The 21,787-nt window shown below is 35.6% G+C and overlaps 1 protein-coding gene across 1 annotated transcript; it reads right to left on the bottom strand.

Annotated features, from left to right (window-relative positions):
- Positions 1-1,172: 1,172 nt before the first annotated feature.
- LOC306873555 (RAC-gamma serine/threonine-protein kinase-like) lies at positions 1,173-14,577 on the bottom strand. Its single transcript, XM_079422940.1, has 15 exons — positions 14,325-14,577; positions 11,830-12,102; positions 11,578-11,703; positions 10,356-10,467; positions 8,873-9,017; positions 8,671-8,802; positions 8,517-8,582; positions 8,326-8,394; positions 7,491-7,613; positions 7,259-7,387; positions 5,980-6,078; positions 5,448-5,563; positions 5,188-5,275; positions 4,140-4,242; positions 1,173-3,902 (listed from the first exon to the last, which is right to left on the bottom strand). Exons 2-15 carry the CDS (start codon positions 11,873-11,875, stop codon positions 3,817-3,819), a joined length of 1,440 nt encoding a protein of 479 aa, XP_079279066.1. The 5' UTR covers positions 11,876-12,102; positions 14,325-14,577; the 3' UTR covers positions 1,173-3,816.
- Between the last annotated feature and the right edge of the window lie 7,210 nt (positions 14,578-21,787).

Genomic DNA, 21,787 nt, shown 5'->3' with positions numbered 1-21,787 from the left:
TGTTTGGTTTCAAGAAAAATTATCCTCGCTCATCCAAAAACAAACTCCAGCATATTCAGTTATCAGACACAACTGGGACTTCAAATGGGACTGGCTTCTATGGTCAGATGAAACTAAAAAATGAGCTTTTTAGCAGCAAACACTCAAGATGGGTTTGGTGAACACAGGGATAAAAAGTACCCCATGTGTACAATGAAATATACTGCTGTATTTGTGATGTTGTGGGCCTATATTTCTGCTGGAGGTCCTGGACATCTTGTTTAGACGCATGGCATCATGGATTCTATCAAATACCAACAGATAAAAATCAACAAGTGACTGACTCTGTTAGAAATCTTATAATGGGCCATGTTTGGATCTTCCATCCGTACAATAATCCAAACACAAACCTCAAAAACAACACAAAAATGGGTCACTGAGCACAAAACCAAGCTTCTGCTGGCCATTCCAGTCCTCTGACCTGAACCCTGTAGAAAATGAGGTGAACTGAAGAGAAGAAGCACCGTCATGGAGCAGTGAATCTAAAGGATCTGGAGTGATTCTGGATGAAGGAATGGTCTCTGATCTCTTGTCAGGTGTTCTCTAACCTCATCAGGCATTATAGGAGAACATTTAGAGCTGTTAAACTGGCAAATGGAGGTTTCAAAAAGTATTGAATAAAAGGGTGCCGTTAATTGTGGCCAATGTGTATTAGAGAAAAACATTTATTTCATAATGATATTTCTCCCCATTTTAAATTCTTATTATCCAATGAAAGGTTAGATTTTTGTGATTTAAAAAAAATAAAATATCAAAAGGATTAACAGTGCAGATTAATTTTCACCGCCTTCTTTGATCATATTTACCAAGGTTGCTGATATTTTTGGCCATGACTGTATATATATATATATATATATATATATATATATATGTGTGTGTGTGTGCGTGTGTGTGTTTTAAACTGGTTACATTTAAATAATTTAATTGTTACTCGTTTAGACTTTTCGTAAAACAATATCTTTGATTCAATATCTTTGATTAAAATGACATTAGACAAAACTAAATTATGCTCAATGTAATACAAAAATATAAAATACCATTGTATACATTTAGTACGGAGACAGTAAGAAAATATTCTAATTAGAGTATTACATCACAACTTAAATCTAGAAAATACCACATGAAGCCACTGAGAAATTTGAACATTTTAATATAACTTAAAATAAATACTACCAAATGGCAATGCAAGTCCTCTACATGGCACTTGCCCTAATGTTTTGGTATGAAAACAAAACAGGCAAACGACTAAAGGAAAGGTATAAAAAATAATGAGGGAGAGAGAGCACTTAATAAACGTGGCCGACAGCGTCCTTCATCCCAACATACGAAAATAAATACAACTAAATTACATCTATAGTACAAAAATACGCTGAAACTAACCAAAAAAAAATAATAATTGGATCAACATTAGGAAATCTGCAGAGGATTTCCTGTTAGCCGACCGAATGCGTCAACAGCGTGTGAAAATAACAAATGAAAGTTTAATGAACAATCACACACTCATATCATTCGCTATGAAGAACCGCAATGAATACCGGCAGTTTCCAAAATGTTCACTGGATCAGGTACAAACAGGATGGGATTGAAACCATAGCAAGTCTTCTCTATGGAAACACCCACATGATACACGTTCCTCCAATGAATCTGTCATTTTTCAATTTTTTTTTCACTTTAGTCACACACGATAACGGTTGTCTTGGGCCGTGACGCTTACAAACAGAAGGCATTGCATCTGTACATCACACACAGGAGGGCTGGGGCTCAAAGGTCAGGGGTCATTCACACTGCTATTGCATGGCTCAGTTGCACATATAATGAGTCTGTGATCTGACTTGGTATTGATTCCAAACGCAGACATCACACGTCCATAAGATTCCCACAGCTATGGAGATGGTCATAACTTCTTTATGCAAAAAAAATAATATTAATGGTAATGTAACAGTAAAAAGAGAGCGAGAGGTTTGTATTTACATCTTCAGGAATAGTCCAACATTATGTTTTCTCTGTGTGGTGAGAAGTGAGGGTCAGTGGTTGATCGTCTCTCTCTGTGCTGCTGAGAGAGACACACACACCTGTAGCTCTGTACAGTAAAGGTGAAGCGCCGCCCAGCATGAGCCTTCACGCGGCTGTCCTGAACGCTTCTCGTTTCTGGAGAGTGTACAGGAGCTTTAGAAAGGGCCGTTTCAGCGTGTCAGAGGTGAGGGGTTCAGGACAAAGCCATAGAAGTCATATCTGGGCAGGTTTCACCACGTCGGTGGGTTGATTTGTGGGTGAATCTCACGAAAACATGCGCAGGTCATATTTCACACCAAAAAGATAAAAATAAATTAGAATTTAGATTAAAAAAAAAAAACTTTTGCACGTCAAATTTTCATTACCATAATGCACAAAAAAAGTTGTAATTAATTACTACCGTTTTTCTTTTTATGCCCATTACTTTTTGCTAATTTTTAAAATTATGGATGGAAATTATTGATTTTTTCATTAACATTTGACTATATGTGATAAAAATACTATTACAAAATTTATATTATTATTTGATTTACTTTGAACAAATACCAACATATAAATACTGGTAACACTTAACAATAAGGTCTCATTTGTTAACTTTAGTTAATTTAACTAACACTACTTTAATATTTTTACAACATTTAATAATCTTTGTCAGTTAATAAAAATGAATTGTTAGTTCACAGTGCATTAACTAATGTTAACAAAAATAATTTTGTTAATTAAAAATGTACTGGTTAATGCCAAAATGAAGATGAACGAAGATTAATAAATGCTGTATAACTGTTATTCTTTATTAGTTCACTACTATAGTGTATTAATGTAAACAAATAAAACCGTATTGTAAAGTGTTACCAAAATACCTAAATCTTTCTTATTTTTAAAAATAACATTTGTTATATTAATAATGTTATTTAGATAACATTTGAATAATATGTGAGATTTTTGTTGCACTGATGAGAATTTATCTGAAAACTCATGGAAATGTTGCAGTGCAAAACATCTAAATGATCCCAAAAATATGCTAAATTTTCCTCATGCAAAATCTGATTTTTTTTTCTTTATGGATTCGCAGTGAAATACGACGCAGACATGTTCTTGGCGAGTTTCGTGAGATTCACACTTGTGCTCTGAATTGCCTGAGAGACCTTTACAGTAACGGCAGTTTGTTGTATGGTTGTGTATTTGAACTGAAACCTTCATATCAGAGCGTGAGGATAAAACTAAAAGACAAATACGAGTCCATTTTCCCCACTTTCTCCATTTTCATTATTTACCGAAAGCACGAACAAGGAACGAGTGCCTCAGACAGAGGATGTGTGTGTGTGTGTGTGTGTGCTAAAAATGCAAGAACAAAATGAAATTTGTGAGCCTCACAGGAACAGATCTACTGCTGCGTCTAACTACATGTCTGTCTGATGAGATCCACACACATAAGGCAACATTTTTGGTTTGTTCCCCACAACGGCTCTTTTAAAGGAGTGCAAAACAAAAAACAAAAATGCTCCGGGTCTTCAAGAATACTGATCATACCCCCCCCCCCCCCTAAAACACTGTCCATGATCTGTAAACAACAAGCTGAAAGTGTACAAGACTTTTTAATGTGGGTCGACCAGCTCAAGTCTCACCCAACTGTGCAAAACCCCCTTTAAGTCCCACAAAAAATAAACAAAGCAACAAAAACAACTCGCTATGACTAAACGGAGGAGGAGGAGAGAGGGGGGCTCTTTCTAGCATGGCTACGCGGGGCTCCTTAAACGGCGTTATTCACTCCCGCCCACTGGCCGAATACGAGAATTGTGGGAAATGCGGTCTCCGTTCGCTGTCGGCCGAGTCCATCCCGTCCTCGTCGTCTGTGGGGGAGGAGAAGAGAGGGAAATGTTACATTACGCACAGACGGACGATTGAATTTTCCATCGTGCTCTGCATTAAAACAATTTCCTAGCGACGCCGATAAGCGCCGCACTGATTTTCACAGTGATACGCTTCATGCACTTTTTCATTGTGTACCGACTGGAACTTCCTCTTCCTGTGGCACAAGGAGCCAGTCTACAGGAAGAGAGAGAGAGGGAGGGAAACGGCGCACTCACACTTCTCCGGAGGGGTGATGGTGATGGTCTGCGCCGTGAACTCCTCGTCGAAATACCTGGTGTCCGTTTCAGACGAGACCTGCGGCATGAACGGTGGTACCAGCTGGATGGAGACAGAGGAGCTTATTATACATATTCATGTACAAATTAAAATGTGCTTTAGCAAAAATACACTATGGGGTGTGTCATTTTTTAAATGTTTTTGAAAGAAGTCTCTCCTGCTCACCAAGGCTACATTTATGTGATCAAGATACAGTAAAACCAGGAAAACTGTGAAATATTACAATTTATATATGTGTGTATATATACACTCACACACAAGAGAGCCACATGTTTAGAAAGCCATGTAAAATTCATTTCAGTTCAACTTTTAAAAAACATGTCTCGAGACCCCCATCCCACTGCATCTCGTGTTATTAAAAGAAAAAGTACTCTTTGTGATCGGTTTTCGGCCCTTTGTACATGATGCTGTCTTGTTTCTAATTGTTTAAGCAACTTAATTATATATGATTTGTAAACATTAAACATTATGCACATTTTTCAAAGATAGTCGTGTTATTTTATTGCTTCGAAGAAACGTGCATTAGTAACATTTTGCTCAATGTGCCCTCTTGTGGCCTCAGGAGAGAAGCCAAAAGCCCCCCTCCATATGAAATTATGCCTTTTAAATTCAAATATTGATAATATTTAAGTACAAATTTCGAATTTAGTTTTTCAGACATTTTGACAGCCCTACTCTACTATAATGGTTTGATCATCAAGAAACATTTCTGATTATTATCAGTTTTGAAAACAGCCGATTCGTATTTCTGTGGAAACTGTGATGCATTTTTATTTTCAGGATTCTCTGATGAATAGAAAATACATTTATTTGAAACAGAAATCTTATGTAGCATTGTCACTTTTGATCAATTTAAAGCATCCTTGATGAATAAAAGTATTAATTTCTTTCAAATAATTCTTACTGACCCCAGACTCCTGAACGATAGTGTTAAGTTTCTGCTTCCGAGCTCTAAAATGTCTCGCCCCATTGTAAGTACACTTGTACCTTTTTGTCATAGACGTCCTGCCAGTCCAGCGTAGTGAAGAAACTGTGTCTCATGATTTCCTTTGCATCATCCGGGCCTCCTCCGAGCCTCCGAGCCACAGAATAAACCGCAGATTAATATTCATTCAGGTCTCACATGATTCACAAACAGTTTTAATCTGGTGCTCTCATACTGAAATGACGACGATGATGATGTCAATAGCTGTTAGTAGAAATAAACACACCCAGAAACGCTTTGGATCACGCATTCACACACTGACCTCTTATTGGGGTCTTTGATGAGTAATCCAGACAGTAAAGACTTGGCGTCTGCAGAGAGGGTTCTGGGAAACTTGATCTCCTCCATCAGAATCAGTTCAAACAGCTTCTCATGGTCCTGGAGACAATAAAGAAATTTAGCTTACAATAGATTTATTTTTCAAATACACGCTGTTCTTTTGAACTTTCTATTCATCAGTGAATACTAAAAAAATTATTAGTTTCTATAAAAATATGAACATTGATAATAATCAGAAATGTTTTTTGAGCAGCACATCAGCATATTACAGTGGTTTCTGAAGGATCATGTGACACTGAAGACTGGAGTAATGATGCTGAAAATACAGCTTTGATCACAGAAATAAATTATACTTTAACGTATATTCACACAGAAAACAGTTATTTTAAATTTTAATAATATTTCACAATATTACTGTTTTTGCTGTATTTTTGATCAAATAAATGCAGCCTTGGTGAGCAAAAGAGGCTTTGAAATGTTTATTATTGTGTTGTCAGTGTTAGAGTGAGTCATACCTGATTATAAAAGGGAAGGCGTCCACACATCATCTCATACATAACGACTCCCAGACCCCACCAGTCCACCGCTCTCCCGTAATCATTGTCCTCCAATACCTGATCAATAAAACCACAATCAATCACATAAACTACAACACATCGTGCTCATCAATAATCAGTCACATCATTCTCAAACATCTGATCAATAATCCACTCGCCTGCACACCTTTCTCAAGAGTAAGTCACTTTAAAACTGATTATAATGTCACCTCCAACTAATTATATACCCAATAACATACTTGATTAACAATCACATTACATTATTTCATAATACCTTACATAAATCACATCAATATCTTTCAGTTCTCCATTAAAAATAATATTAGTCTCTAATAATCTAGCAAAAATCACAATAATATTATCCAATTCTACAATTATATTAGCCTCTAATAATCTAATAAAAGGTGAATGAATATCTACTAATTCTTCATTAATAATTATATTAATCTCTAAAGGTCTCTGAGTCTGAAATCTCGTCCGAAAATTCACAAAATTTTGGACTCAGTGTGCAAGGACCTTAATAATCAATCAAAATCACATAACCTCCCATTCTTCATTAATAATTATATGATCCTGCATTAACTGATCACAAACCACCACCAAAATCTTCCAATTCTTCATAAATAATGACATTTTCTTCCAATACCTGCTCAAAAAATATAGCCATATCTGATCCATGATCAGTCTCAGACAGCTGATTATTATCCTCAGACACCTGATGGCTGATCAATAAATGTCAAATTGTCTCCAAGTGCTTGATTAATTACTACGGGCTCATTTGCAGGTTTTCCTCCAACACTAATATCAATAATCAAGCATTATTGCAGCATCAGTAGATGCAACCTAGATAAATGACTCCAATGATGGAAAAACATATGATTACATCATACAGTTATGATCATGACATCACATCGTTACAGCATCCATATGCAACACCACTGTTGATTATACATGCTGTAGCTACATGCTGTTTAAACAGTGCTGAAAACGGCCAGCAGGTCACTGTTACGTTTCCTGTCTGATCACTATTTTTACCCTTTAGCTGCTCAGTCTTGTCTACAGCCTGCTGTTTGTGTCTATTTCTGTGCAGACGCTAGAAAGCACAGCTAAAGTGTGACCCTGTTCCTGCAAACCTGTTCCGGCTGTGACAGACGGAGATTAAACCGTAATCTATATTAAATTTAACCCAGCGTGTGTGTTTCCTAAGCTCCATTTAAAGAGATAAAGCATCCCGTACCTCAGGGGCCAGATACTCTGGGGTCCCGCAGAACGTTTTCATGGTGGCCGTGTCTGTGATGCCCTCCTTACAAAGGCCAAAATCAGTGATCTTTATGTGACCGTCCTTATCCAACATCAGGTTTTCCAGCTGGAATAAGACACAGACACTTTCAATCTTACAGTCAGCTGATAATGGTAAAAATTGAGCTTTATAGGATGAAAATGTTGATGTTAGTCTGTGTTCTGTTCACCTTCAGGTCACGATAAACAATCTTCGCAGAGTGCAAGTAATCCAACGCAGAAACAATCTCAGCGCCATAGAAACGGGTTCTATCCTCCGAAAATACGCGCTCTCTCGACAAATGAAAAAATAGCTGCAATTAAAAAGAGGAATATTCAGAATTCACAAATCCAAATGTGCAGCACACTCACATACACGGAGAAAGAAACCTTGAAATGAAGCGAGATAGGAGGATTAGAAGTTTGGAAGGAAATTCTAAAGAGAGAAAAATCAAAAGTTGGAAAGAAATAGTGTCAAAATTATTTAAATGAAGTTTGAAATATGGAGAGAAGGATTAACACAACAGTTTGGAAAAGAAAGTTTGAAAGGTGGAAAAGAATTTGAAATTTTAAGTACAAAAGTTAGAGAGAAATTTCAAAATTAGGTTTAAATGAAAGTTCAAAAGAAGGTTCGAAGGTCAAAATGACATTTCACAAGTTTCAAAATGTTTGTAAGAAAGCACAAAAGTGGTCTTTTTTTTAAATGTCTGGAAAGAAATTCAAATTTTGAAAGCTGGAAGGAAATTTTCTAAGTTTATAAAAGTTAGAAAGTTCAAAAGAAAGTCAAGTTTAAAAGAAGTTTAGAATGTTGGAGTTTGAAAATGTTCGGAAGAAAAAAAAAAGAAAATTCTAAATTTGAAGAGAAATCATTTGTAAAAAAAAAAGTTTGAAAGAACGACCAAAAATGTGAAAAATTGAAGGTGTGAAGGCTAGAAAGGAATTTAGTAAGTTGTACAATGTTTGAAAGTTCATTCAAAGGTTTAAGGTCAAAACAAAGTTCCAAACATGGAAAAGAAAGGATTTTACCTCTCCTCCGTTCACATACTCCATAACAAAACATAAACGATCCTTCGTCTGAAATGAGTACTTCAGTGACTGCAGAAAAGAGAACAAACAATTAAACATCTCTTTTCTTTTTTAAATACAGGAAAAAACACAACAATTACGTTGATTTGAAATGTTTGTGGAGTGAATAAAAGCACTATGCCGTCACTCACAGTTAGAAACGGATGCCTAGTGTTCTTCAGAACTCTGCTCTCGGTGAGCGTGTGAGCAACTTCATCCTGAAAGAGAGAGAGACAGAGATGTTCGTTTCAGCTGACGCCCACCGTTTCTCAATTCAGTCGGTTCTCAGAGAATCACTTCTCGTACCTTGGCAACAATAACCTCCTTTTTCAGGATCTTCATTGCATAATATGTGCCGCTGGCTTTCTCTCGCACCAGAATCACCTTCCCAAACGTGCCTTTACCCAGCAGCTTCAGATAGTCAAAGTCATTCATTGTCTGTCAATGAAGAGAGAGACGTCAGAATGAGTTAAACCACGTCGATCCGCCTCTCTGGCTCTGGCTCTACCTTTCGTTTGTGATGACTGGTTGACGTGTCCATCTCTTCCTCATTGACGTTTTCGATCTGAGAGATGGGGCTACACAGGATTCCTTCCTCTTCCTGTTTGGCCAGCTTGTCTGCCACCATCTGAATGGCCTCGACCCACTCATCCCTGGTGATCAGGAAAACAAAAATGCATTCAGTTCTGATTGAGCGGTATACTGGCCAGGCCCATTAATGAGATGATATTTGACTGTAATGCCATTAACTATGACCATTTGTGACCAGTGCTGGCAAAATGAGTTGAAATGCACATGGGCTAATATTAAAGTGCCTCTATTATGGGTAATGAAAGGTTCAGCATCAGGTTGAAATGCACGTACATTGTCTTATAATGTGCATTTATTTTTACCTTATTTGCTCAATGACTCCCAAACGATTCGTTCAACGATTCATTTTTTCCAAACCCCTCCTTTGCATGACGCTAATTAATCTGCGGTGATTGGTCGATTTCATTTAAAGCAGTGTTTGTGAGCTTTTAACGCTCCAAAAGCGACACCTATTGGCAAAGAATGAATTTGCATTTTCATTCAGACCAAGACGAAAATCAAGTTTTCCCAGGTCTGCGATATGCTAATGTTTCATGTTGACATCAATCGTTTCAATGATTCAGAGTCGACTCTTTCTTTAGAGAGACAATAACTTTATACACGATGCACTTTCAGATTTAAAACTTTGCAGGATGTTTTCATTCACTTAGAGCTGTGTTACACACTGCATGAAAGCTCATTTTCAAAAATCCATAATAGGGGCACATTAAGCTACGGGCAGAAAAAAAGTGAAATATGTCGATTTTGGTCAAATTTGAGATTTTGCCAAAAATGAGTTCATCAAGCTCTTATCTAGTGATCACAGTGCTCCAAATAGTAATTAAACATCTAAAAGTATCTTTATTTGTACGTTTTCTGAGTACACATATACAGATTTACAGTAGGCTAAATATATTTAATTATTCACACAAACATAATTTGTTCTATCTATAAGTTTGGGGAAAAACACTGGATGTGTAACATTATATTAGATCCGTGCATTACATTATGTCTTAATATAGCCGTCTGTCTCAATGTTGATCAAACAATAAAAGAGGAAATCACTTGCTGCTTGATTGAACTGCTTTTGTAGTTTTAATAATCAATTTATTTTTAATGAACACACTCGTGATTTTTACATTTTACTATGTTTTTCTTACTCGAATGCTTATATGTAAAATTAAAAAAGTAGGTAATACACTTGTTTCTTTCTTATGTTAGTTTATTTTTTGCATCGGCCCTTATTTATAACAACGATAAAAGAAAAAATAGCTATATTGTGATCATCTAGTAACGATAAAATATGCTTACTCGTTTTTGAGAATTTGCTCATTGCTCATTTTGCCAGCAGAGGCCACATTTAGATTTTTACTAAAGCTGCTAGTGTATGTTAAACACAATTTGATTTGGGCGTGTGGTACCTCTCTTCAGGGGTGTCCACGTGAAACGTGCGCTCGATCACAGTGGTCCACTGCAGACACCTGATAATGAAGGTGTTGGGCTTCGGTCTCTCCGTCTTCATCAGCTGACACTCTGACGAATGAGGAGGATGCATGTTAAATAGTGGAATTCATGCATGTGGAATAAAGATGTCATCATCTGATCATCATGTCATCTGATGACGTCAGCACGTGACGCTCTAATTAAATCGGTTTGCATTGAATGAAGTGAGTCATGGATCTGGAGAACAGTAAAACTGATCTAATGGGTTTACCAAGAACACAACACACTGATATCATACATTTACAAAGTGAAGGGCAAATAAACAAATAATAAATAATTTGACATCTCAAAACACTGGTAGAAAATCCAGAGGTTGATCAGACTGTTTTATTCTAACAGAAACCAATAAATATTAGTATAAGTATATATTATAATAAATAAATATTTTCCTTAATATTTTCAGAATTTTTTCCCCACAGTATTAATGGGTTATTTTAGTATTGCTTAGATTTTTTTTATTCATATTTAGATTTTTCTTTAGCTATTAAATTTGAGTAATTCTTGTGTTTTTGACATTTTTATTAGTTTTTGTTTATATATCTTTTATTAATTTTGATTTATCAGTTCAAATTTTAGCACATAATGTAAAACTAAATGAAAATGAGAATGTTCTCATGGCAAATAGCTTAAATTAGTTGTAATTTATTTTATTTGTAGTTTATTTAATTTTTCATGTATTTTTTCTAGTGCTGTCAAACGATTAATCGCATCCAAAATTTAAGTTTTTGTTTATAGAAAATATGAGTGTGTACTGTGTATATTTATTATATGTACATATTTAAAAAAAATATGTGTTATGTTTATATATATTTATATATAATATATAATAAAATATAAATATAGACATAAATACATGTAAATATTTTCTAAATATATACTTTGTGTGTGTATTTATATACACATAATAAATAAACAGTACACACACATATATTATGTAAACAAAAACTTATTTTACTTTATTTTTTTATGGTTTTATTTAGTTAACTTACGTTATTGTATTTTAAGTTTATTTTATTTTTCATGTATTTTTTTTCATCTTGGTTTAGTTTTATTCAATTTAGTTTTTTTATACTTTGTTTTTATGGTTTTATCTATAGTTAACTACAATAACCCTGTTTAAAATGAATGAAAGAGACTCACTGGCCACAGAGAAGTTGTTGAGTGGATACGCCAGATCTGCATCTTGCGGCTTCTCTTTATATCCAATAAACGACCCATCCGTCTTTAACAGGAAATAACGCGGTCTCCAGTTCTTAATGTATTCACCTGCACATTCAAGCACACAGAGAAACACTAAAACATGCAATATTCACAGACACAGCAGCGGAACACAATCAACAAATGAAAACGCACTCATTAATACATCAGTATTTCAGTGCTGTCGTTTCTCACCTCTCTTCTGCACCCATCCCTCTTTCACTACGTTCTGGTCGTTCATGTTGGCTCCGAGGTCAGAGTTCAAGGGTCAGTCCAGTGCTCGACTTCCTGCTGGCGGCTCTGTTCTGTCCGGTTCCCTCGATCTCCCTTACGGCCGTCTCGCTCTGCTCTCCTGTTCTCTCACACTCTTCCTCTCACTTTCTCTGCCACGTTCTGATGTAACGTCTCAGCCTCCTCCTTTACTTTCACTCGCTCGCGACCCTTCAGACACTCCAGTGGTGACTCAGCCTGGAAGGAAACAACAAAGAAGAGAAAACACACACACACACGGGTCATTCTCTTCCGCTTCTCCCCCTCTCTCTCTCTCACACACACACTTCCATGAGAAATAAAGTCATTGATAGGAAAAGGAAAATATTTCCCGCCCCTTCCCGTGGCCTTCTCTTCCTCTCTCACACTGGATGCTGAAGCTATGCATGGCTCTAAACACAGCCTTATTTTCTGTCTACCTCTTCTCTCGATTATGAGGCTTTAGATCCTTGCAATTCATCTTAGAACCACATGATCAAATGCAGAAGCAGCTCAGAATCAACCTTGATATACTACAACCTATCAAACAACCCAACGGCATTAGACTCAACACTGGAGCCTCAGAATCAATCTTAGAACCTCTTCAAATTCTAAATAATACTAAAATAAAAGTTAGAATCCTATTCAAAATGTGCATTTTACAGTAAATAGAACTCACATGACTCACTCTTAGAATCTTAGATCTTTAGAATAATATAATTTTAAATTTATATCTTGGAAATCAACCTGACAATTATCTTAAAATAAAATTTTGTCATTCATTGTAGATCTTAAAATCTCACAAATCACCTTTACAACCTCAGAACCAATCTTGGGTTTCTACAATCAATCTCAGAAGGTCCTAAAAACAACATAAGGGCCATAGAATTTGTCTTAAAACCATCTGAGAATGAACCTAAGAAATCTGAATTTTACAAGGAATCTTAGAACCCTATAATGAACAATGGAATATTTTAATCTTAACCTGGGAATGAATCTTAGAACCATCTTAGAATCAAATGCTGAACCCTATGTCAAATTAGAATTCTAATACAATCAGAATTTTAGTATAGAATCAAAACAATACTAGAATCTTACATCCTTAGAATCAAACATTTCACTTCATTACCATAGAACTTCCAAATCAACCTTGCGATGATCTTAAAATCACTTTAAATATTAGACCTTTATCGTTTGATCTACTGCTCGTAACATTGTGCATTCAGGATGCCAGGAAAGGAATAATTTACACATGCAACTAAATGTTTAGGGTTCGATCACAATGCACTGACATATTTAGAAAATATAATCATTGCATTCATTATTTAATTCTACAAATATTTTAATGTTAATGACATTAAAAAGCAGTAAAATGCTTTCCTTGCAAGTCAAAATATCGACATTTTCTTAAGCAAGCATGCTGTTTCATAAAAGAGACAATATGTTATTTTTAATGATGCAGTCATGAAGGTCTGAAGCAGTCCTCTAGTTTATGTTTTTCTTGTCACATGACAACAAAATGGCTTCCTGAATATTTTTTTTTTATTATTGCAAATCAAAAACATTACAATACTTGAAAAATAATACGGGGGATACGAACAACATCACATGTAGATATAAGGGTAACATGCTTCCTGAACATTGATTACACCACAGATGTTGTTTTTTATTACATAATATTTTAAAACAAATCTGCTTCTTTTGAAATAAATTATTATAATAAAATATTATAACAAAATAACCTTTTTTCTTTGGCTTTTTTCCCAGTTTCACCACAATTTTGACTAAAATAAATAAACAAAAATAAATAATAACATATTCTTTACAGAAGAGGCTCGTTTTGACGCACGTCGAATAAAACAGATGCATAATTCGCGTCTTTAGGAAAAAATTGATGTTTAAACAACAGAAGCCACCCAAAGCAATGTCAACAAAAACAATGGCGGACACGGTTGGGCATCACACACACACACACACACACACACACACACACACACACACACACGGATGTGACAGCAATTAACATGACAAATTACAATAACCACAATGAAGCAGCAGCTTTTGTGTCATATTGAGCTGCTGTTATATAATCCATCGCCATCATAATAAACACATACAGCGCGCTTATGAACATTAATGAGTGTGTGATAACAATACAAACACACATGCATTTAGACCAGAGGATGTGAATTGTGCGCTCTCTTGATTTCTATTTGTCCGAAATGCGTAAAATGGAGGACGCGCATCAATAATACCACGCAGGATGTGGTTTAAATGTGTTTATAATGTGCATTTCTATTAAAATAGCTCTCGATGTGTAGTTGTGTCCAGCAGCATCACAGGCAAGGCCACCCGGCGGCGGCTAGTGATGCTCGGCCTTGTCCGTGATGCTGCTCGCTGATGGAGGAAAAATAAACAACGCGAAGCACGCAGTGCGTTACCTGGCAGACGCTCCGCCAGACGGTGGGATCGGTTCCACGCCAGCCCGGTGTGAGACAAACCCAAACCCGCACGCTGCTGCTGTTGCCGGTCGGTCATGAGGAGCACGGAGGCACGCGCGCTCGTGATGTGGCCATCATCTCCGTTACCCCGGTGAACCGAATGACCCTGGATGAATGATGGCGTAACCCGATGCAGAAAGCGCGGTGACGGCGCACCCCGTCTCCAGCACGCGAATTTCCCGAAGCCTACTACGGCGAAGACCCGCTGCTTAATATTAATGAGGCAAGCGTCGCCATTGGAAGGTCAGCAAGTGACGTCAGTGGGAGCTCATTAATATGCATAAGATAAAGCCTCAGAGAGAGCACAATGACATCCAGAATACATGCCTTTTTATTATTAACGTTGTATGCACATTACCGTAAACAGTACCAGGAGAACAGAAATAACTGTTAATAATAATTTTAAAATCACCTTTAAAATTGTCCAAATGAAGTAAAGTCGTGACGTATTGTCAAGTATGGTGACCCATACTCGAAATTGGTGCTCTGCGTTTAACCCATCCAAGTGCACACACACAGCAGTGAGTAGTGAACAAATGCACACACACACACACACACCGTGAACACACACCCGGAGCAGTGTGTGTTCTTAGCAATGAATATTACTAATCAAAAATTAAGTTTTTATATATTTACGGAAGGAAATTTACAAGATATCTTCATGGAACATGATCTTCACTTAATATCCTAATGATTTTCGACATAAAAAATATATAATTTTGACCCATACGATGTGTTTTTTGGCTATTGCTTCAAATATACCTGTGCTACTTATGACTGGTTTTGTGGTCCAGTGTCACATATAATGAAAAAATATAAATATGAATAATTTAATATTTTAATGGAAATGTTATATAATTATAAAATAAATACAAAATAATAATTTTGGAGACAGGATATTTTATTTTTTGCACAACGTCAGCGAAAACTGAATAACATCCAGAGTACATGCCTTTTTATTGGCAAAGTTTAGTAGACCTACTATGTTTTTTTGTAATTTCATTGTAATTTCATTGTAATTTTGTATCTTTCTTTCCTTGTCTTCAGCCCCTGGTTAATGTAAAATGTTGAATGATTCAATAAAAATAAAAAATAAACGTCTTTTTATTATTAATGTTGTATGAACATTAACGTTAACAATAGAGAACTGAGAAAGAGAACTGTCCAGAAAGAGACAATTTACTATATATAAATAATTAATCAAATTCAATATAAATGGATATAATATTGTTACATAAATATTATAAGTATAAAATAAATGTAAAAAATCCTTCACGATCTAATAGAAAAAAAAATGTTTGGACACAGAATTTTTTTTTATGTACAAGAAGTATGTCTAATAATAATAATAATTGTATAATCAGAGTGTCTATTTACACTAATGAAAATATAGCCCGCCTTGTTGGCAAAGGCTATTTACTGTAACTCCGCCCACCAACATGTGATTGAGTTAGTCAACACTGAAATAAAGACATGTTATGCATCAGTTTCAGTGCATTTTGTCGCGAGTTCGAACCCGGCTTTTGCCAAACTTTTTTTCTCCCTTTTCAAATCTCATATCACATCAGAAAGGCATTTATTTTCAATAAAAAAGAAGGAAATAATCAAAAAGTTGAAAATAAAATATGGGCTTTGTCCCAATAAGGTGGCATCCATTTAATGATTTGAATTAAAACTATAATTTACACTCAATACATTATTATTGCGTACTGTTTTATAATGTACTACAATACTGAGGTGTTTGCAATAAGTAGTATATAAATAGCAGTATTTTTACAGTGTAAATGGGCGCTGCCTTGTATATTATACACTTTTTATTTTTTGTTACCCATGGATATAAGCTTTATCGCTGTAAGGCTTAATGTAAAAAATAAAAAATCCCATTGAGGGCTTCTGTCGGAGGTATATTCATAAACTAAGCCTTGCCATCGGGAGATCGGCGAGTGACGTCAGCCTGCGCTTATTAATATTAATGAGCTGGGCCTTGGCAATAGTAGGATTGGTAATTTGGTCTCCAGCCCCAGCCATTCAGCCGCTGCCAGTGGGACAGAGGAGGAACCGAACATTTTTTACCGTACTCCTCCTCTTCCTGGCTTTGTCACTCGCCAGGCTTTTGTTGGTACTTATCAATGATAAATGCTTTATGGACCTCCCACCGACCGAAAAGAGGCCTCATATTCACACACAGCACCAGAAATCACTTATTATGCGTCAAATGATAATAAAAGCACCAGCTGCAGTGAGTTACCCCGCCTCCATCCCGGGACAGATTGAGGATTTGGGGCCCTTAGTCTTATTTAATGAATGCAGAAATACACAAAACAAAGGACACACGAATAATAATAATAATAAGCTACTAGTAAAACTCAAACTACTCTTTGAACAGCAACCTCTAGTCTATCAAAGTCACGAACTAGGAGAATAATTTTCATAAACTTATTCCATGCATCTTTTGACTAGACTACACGTGCAGTGCATAGTTTATGAGGACTTCACACATAAAGTTGCAGGATGTGTCCCTCTAGTGTTCAAGACATAAAACTGAAGCTTCATAATAAAACGTGACATTTTAATAAATACATTTATATCAAAAATGATTATTCAATCACATTATTATTATTATTATTTGTTTACATTCAAATAAATAAATACATATGAATTAAAAATAAATATAATTAATAAATATTAATTATGAATTAATATCTAAAGTAATTTATATTTTTTTATTAAAATATTAATAATATTTTAATTTAAAATTAATACATACATTTATTAAATTATTTTATATTTAAATATATTATTATATATTATTATTGTTGTTCTTGTTGTTATTATATTTAAATTAAATTTATTTTTAATTATTATTTTAAAAAAAACAATGCAAGAAAGTTAAACAAAAGTGGGTTATATACCATACAGATGGATTTAACTAATTATCACCTGTAGTACACACACACACACCTGAGAAGTGAAATTCAGATCCAGATCTATAGCCATAAACTTCCAACTCTGAATTTCAGGACATTTTCATCTCAGATTCCCAATCATATTAAGAAAAAAACGAACACACATCATTTTATTTACATGTATTAGCAATGCCACAATAAAAATGATAAATGTATAAAAGTATATAGAAATTTACACACACATATAAGTATATTCAAAAGTACTATAATGGTATTCAGTTTGAATTAATCTTAGCTGATGCATTTGTTCGCTTCCAGACTAGAGATGGCTTCTAAACTGCAGACCTAGAGCTTCTAGATTAAAATGGAGACCCAGAACACAGCAGATGCTGATTGATGTGATGAGTGTAATCCTACAGTCAGTATCAGTGTCTCTGTGTCAGATTTCTGTAACAGAAGCACTGCTGTTCATTGCTCTCATGAGGACGCTGACTTCCAACCATGCAAAGTACAAATGCATCTACATGCTGACTGAAAACAAGCAGGTAAGACTCCACGCGTTTGTCTTTCAAAACAGGTTTCAATTTGTTTTCATACGAAGAGTTTGCATCTGAATGTGTGATTTGGTTGTGACCTGTAAGCAATATCCTCAGCCGTGACTCACTCAACAAAAACAACGAGACACAAGAGGCTGCAGCAGAAACTAGAACGATGAGAATCACAGAATGAATATCAACCCAAAAACAGTTCATGGAGATCTATTCATTATTCTGTTTCTGAAGCTGCATTACATTGTTCATCATCATTTTACTTCAATTTTATCCTGTTGAAAAATAAATCAACAGTTCAAGCTGGCCTAAACTGGTTTGGTCTTCCAGCCTAACCAGCTAATAAACAAAAACCCGTCTAAATCAGGTTGATAGACAAGCAAACCAGCTTAGGCTTGTTTATAAGGCAAAGCATTGTGCTCACTGTATGTGCATTTGCTAGTAATGAGCATGTAAGACTTAACCAAATTCATTTTACTGGTGTTTTTATGCAAGGGTTCAGTGCAGGATGGCCGGGTCAGGAGTTGCTCTGAGGTTACACGAATTTAAGGAAAGTCAGGACACCAAAAACCAACCAACACATGTGTAAGTCTAAAGGTTTATGAGTCTTTGACTCCTAACATTTCAAAATAAGCTTTCAGTTCCAGACGTTGATGTCGAATGAATAAAGTGTGTAATTTAAGCTTGCAACCGTGCTAATTTAACCTAATATGTTAACGTATGTTTCATACAAAATTTGGCTAGTTTGATCTGGTTTATTGCTATAATACTGTTTTAGAGCATGCTAATGTGTTTTCTGTGTGCGTCATGTTTGTTTTGATCCGTTTACTGTGTTTCTCCAGTGCTCACCGGCAGGGCCGAGATGTTTTGGGACTGTATCCCGGTCAGATCGCAAGAGTGCATCCCGTCAGCTCACATCTGGATAGGTTACATTTACATATGTATTACAAAGAGAAATTCACTCCGCATCCTATCATCTTATAATATCAAATTAGTAAACAAATCACCAGTGCTGCAGGGATGATGTATTTTTGTAGGCTAAAACATCCTTAGCACTTCCGGTTCCTGAAGTCAATGGGGTTTTTTATTAGTAATGTATGAAATAATGTTTGTGGTGAGCACAAAATCAACATATTTTGATGTTTTATTCTAGATTTGAAAAAGATGATTGCTATCAAGTGGCTAAACGGGACAACAGAGGTTGTCAGAAACACTAAAAACCAAACACTCATCTACTGCGTTTTTCAAACTCTTACAAACTATCAAACTTCCAGGGAAAATGTTTTTAAATAAAGACTGAAAGAGTTGTCAGAGGCTTAATGGTGGTGATACTGAAGTCACGTGACTGAGGTTTAGTTCATTTATAGCCCACATTGATCTTTTTACTCACATATATATTTAGGCTTCAAAATGTATAAAAGTTGATTATCATGATGAACAAAATTTGTAAGAATTTCATTGGCCACAGAGCTTATTTTCTGCAATAATCCAAAAGCCAATCTAAAAATCCTACTAGTTTTTGTCGTGGGAACCAGGTGATACTAACGTACTGGCCTACATAAAAATGTATCACTGCGTGCTGATGATCATAACATCTGGAGCATAATTTACTTTAGCCGGATGACATTATAGTTAATAATAGGGGAAACTAAAAATGTACTTTAAATTCTGAAATCTCAACAGATTTCTGATTTTTCCTCAGATCAACGGCGAAGACTCCAGACGTGCAACATTATGAATCTAGAGCAGTTAAGAAATATCGGGGAAGAAACTTCGATCTGTTGACCCTTCAGGCCTCACTTCAGTCCCATCACAGAGAAACACACACATCAAACACCCCGAACGGACAGCCTATAGGTCAGTTAGAGAAGATTACCCTGATATCTTTCCCTGTTTTACCTGCCTTCAATGACTTCAGTACATGTAAAGCTCTCTATATTTGTAGAGATTAATGCTTTAAAGTCTTACATTCAGAGTCACTAACAGAAGATTAAGATGAAATCCCTTCCGTTCGTGTTTGGCAACACTCACCTTTTATTCTTACAAAAGATCCTATCTGTTAAGCTCTTAAACTTGGTCTCCCGTCCTAGATGGTGTTGTTGGAAGGCTTATTTCTCCCTGCCGTCTTAAAAATGCATGTTTTGCAATTATAAAGGTTGCATGTAGATGTAAACACAACCTGAGCAATTGTAGACTAGTTGTCCTTCATACATTGTTGGGATGGTCTTGATCTGTAAGTGGAGAAACATAGTGAATGTTTGTGTGTGTACTGAACCTAAATGTGTTTCTTGTGCATTTATAATTTTTCAAAACTTTATATTGAACTGAAAACAGCAGTGAATATCCTGTATCCATAAACACATACTGTCACTAGGATGTAGGCCTATGTTTATATCTCACACAATACTAATGAATTACCATTGTATCACTCATCTAAAGAGAAACATTCATGGTTCGGTTACATGATAAGTAGCCTATAATGCATGCAATGACTTCATCACTATAAGCTACATCAACACAGTCCCTCATTCATATCGTTGTGTCACGACCAAACATTACCGGTTTCAGATGTACAGATTTTTATCGGTAGGTAGGCTAAATAGAAAGATTATTATACACTAACTATATTATACACCAAATGAACGATAACGTTCTGTTTATTCAAAATGTTATTTGTTCTGAAAATGATTCCAGCATTATCGTTCCTCTGCACTGTTGCAAATATCCTACTTCAAATACACTCACAATAGTATAGTAAAAAAATAGTTATTTATATGTCAGCCACTTCGCAACGAGACTGGAGCCGCCTCCAGGGCAGAAGCCCCTCCCTGACGCGAATGAAGCGAGTGAAGCGAGTAAACTAAACTGTTCAAGCGTCCAATTATTCGATTCAAGCGATTTATTCGTGCAAGTCACGTCTTGTGTGAACGCATATAAAGTTCAAAACTGTATGCTTAGTTATTAAATTAGTTCGTAGTTAGCCTGTCGATCCTCATCTTTTTCATCTGAACTAAATGTTTTCCGTGTACACAGCAAAATCCCCGGTGTTGAATTAACACTGCTGGGTGTCTATATGGGTCCATCCTACAGAGTGTTAAAAGTTACACTGAAGCGGTGTTAAAGTTAATGAGGTAATTAAGAGATTCATTGAGTGATGATTGTCCATTATTGAACACACCTGATGTTAACAAGCAGAATCACCAAAGAAGAAAATCACAATTTGTAAGTCACCATTATATAGATCAGTGTTTACTTTAGTTGGTCCCTTGACTTTTAATATTATGTTTTATTTGGCTGCTAAAACTGAATTATAACAGCCAGACAAGCAAAGAGCAAACGTCAGCAGACGGTGATGATTATGTTTTGACAGAATCATCATGTATTGACCTGAATCACTGAGTTAGGTTTTATTTGTTGTTTACTGTGAACAACATAAGATCGGCAATTTAAGTGTAATGAGACAGATGTTTTTAAAATCTATTTTGATCAAAAACGTCTTTTATTCTTACTATTTTCTTTTATTTTTGCTGTTTTGTGACTTTTTAGTAGGTTGTTTTGTGATGTTCAGAGTTGATCTGTTTATCTGAATATGCTGTTTGTCACCGTTGTTGAGATTCATAAGCTGATTCTTGATGTCTGTGTGTGCCTAAATGATCGATTTTGTTATCAGAACAGCTTGTAAGAAATCCTGTCAATATTTATAGAAAATACAGAGTTTTTTGCTGTAGAAACACAAGGCTGTTGTAAATGAGTTCAATGATTCAGATCATGTTAGAACATAATCATCACCACCTGAAGACTTTTGTTCTTTTCTTGTCTGGCTGTTATAATTCAGTTATAGTAACCAAATAAAATCTAATATTAAAAAGTCAAGGGTCAAGAGCCAAACTAAAGTAAACACTTATCGCTATAATGGTGACTTAACATTTTTGATTTTCTTCTTTGGTGA

The sequence above is a fragment of the Barbus barbus genome, assembly GCF_936440315.1.
Source record: "Barbus barbus genome assembly, chromosome: 8".
In the NCBI taxonomy this organism is placed as follows: Eukaryota; Metazoa; Chordata; class Actinopteri; order Cypriniformes; family Cyprinidae; genus Barbus; species Barbus barbus.
The sequence above is the reverse complement of the archived record's forward strand: the minus strand, read 5'-3'. Positions and strand labels throughout refer to the sequence as shown.

Coding starts and splice junctions, on each gene's coding strand:
- LOC306873555 (XM_079422940.1), bottom strand. CDS start 11,875: ATGAACGACCAGAACGTAGTGAAAGAGGGATGGGTGCAGAAGAGAG. Junction 6,079..7,258: donor CAGAGTATCTGGCCCCTGAG/GTACGGGATGCT, acceptor TTTATTGATCAG/GTATTGGAGGACAATGATTA. Junction 4,243..5,187: donor AGGACGTCTATGACAAAAAG/GTACAAGTGTAC, acceptor GTCTCCATCCAG/CTGGTACCACCGTTCATGCC.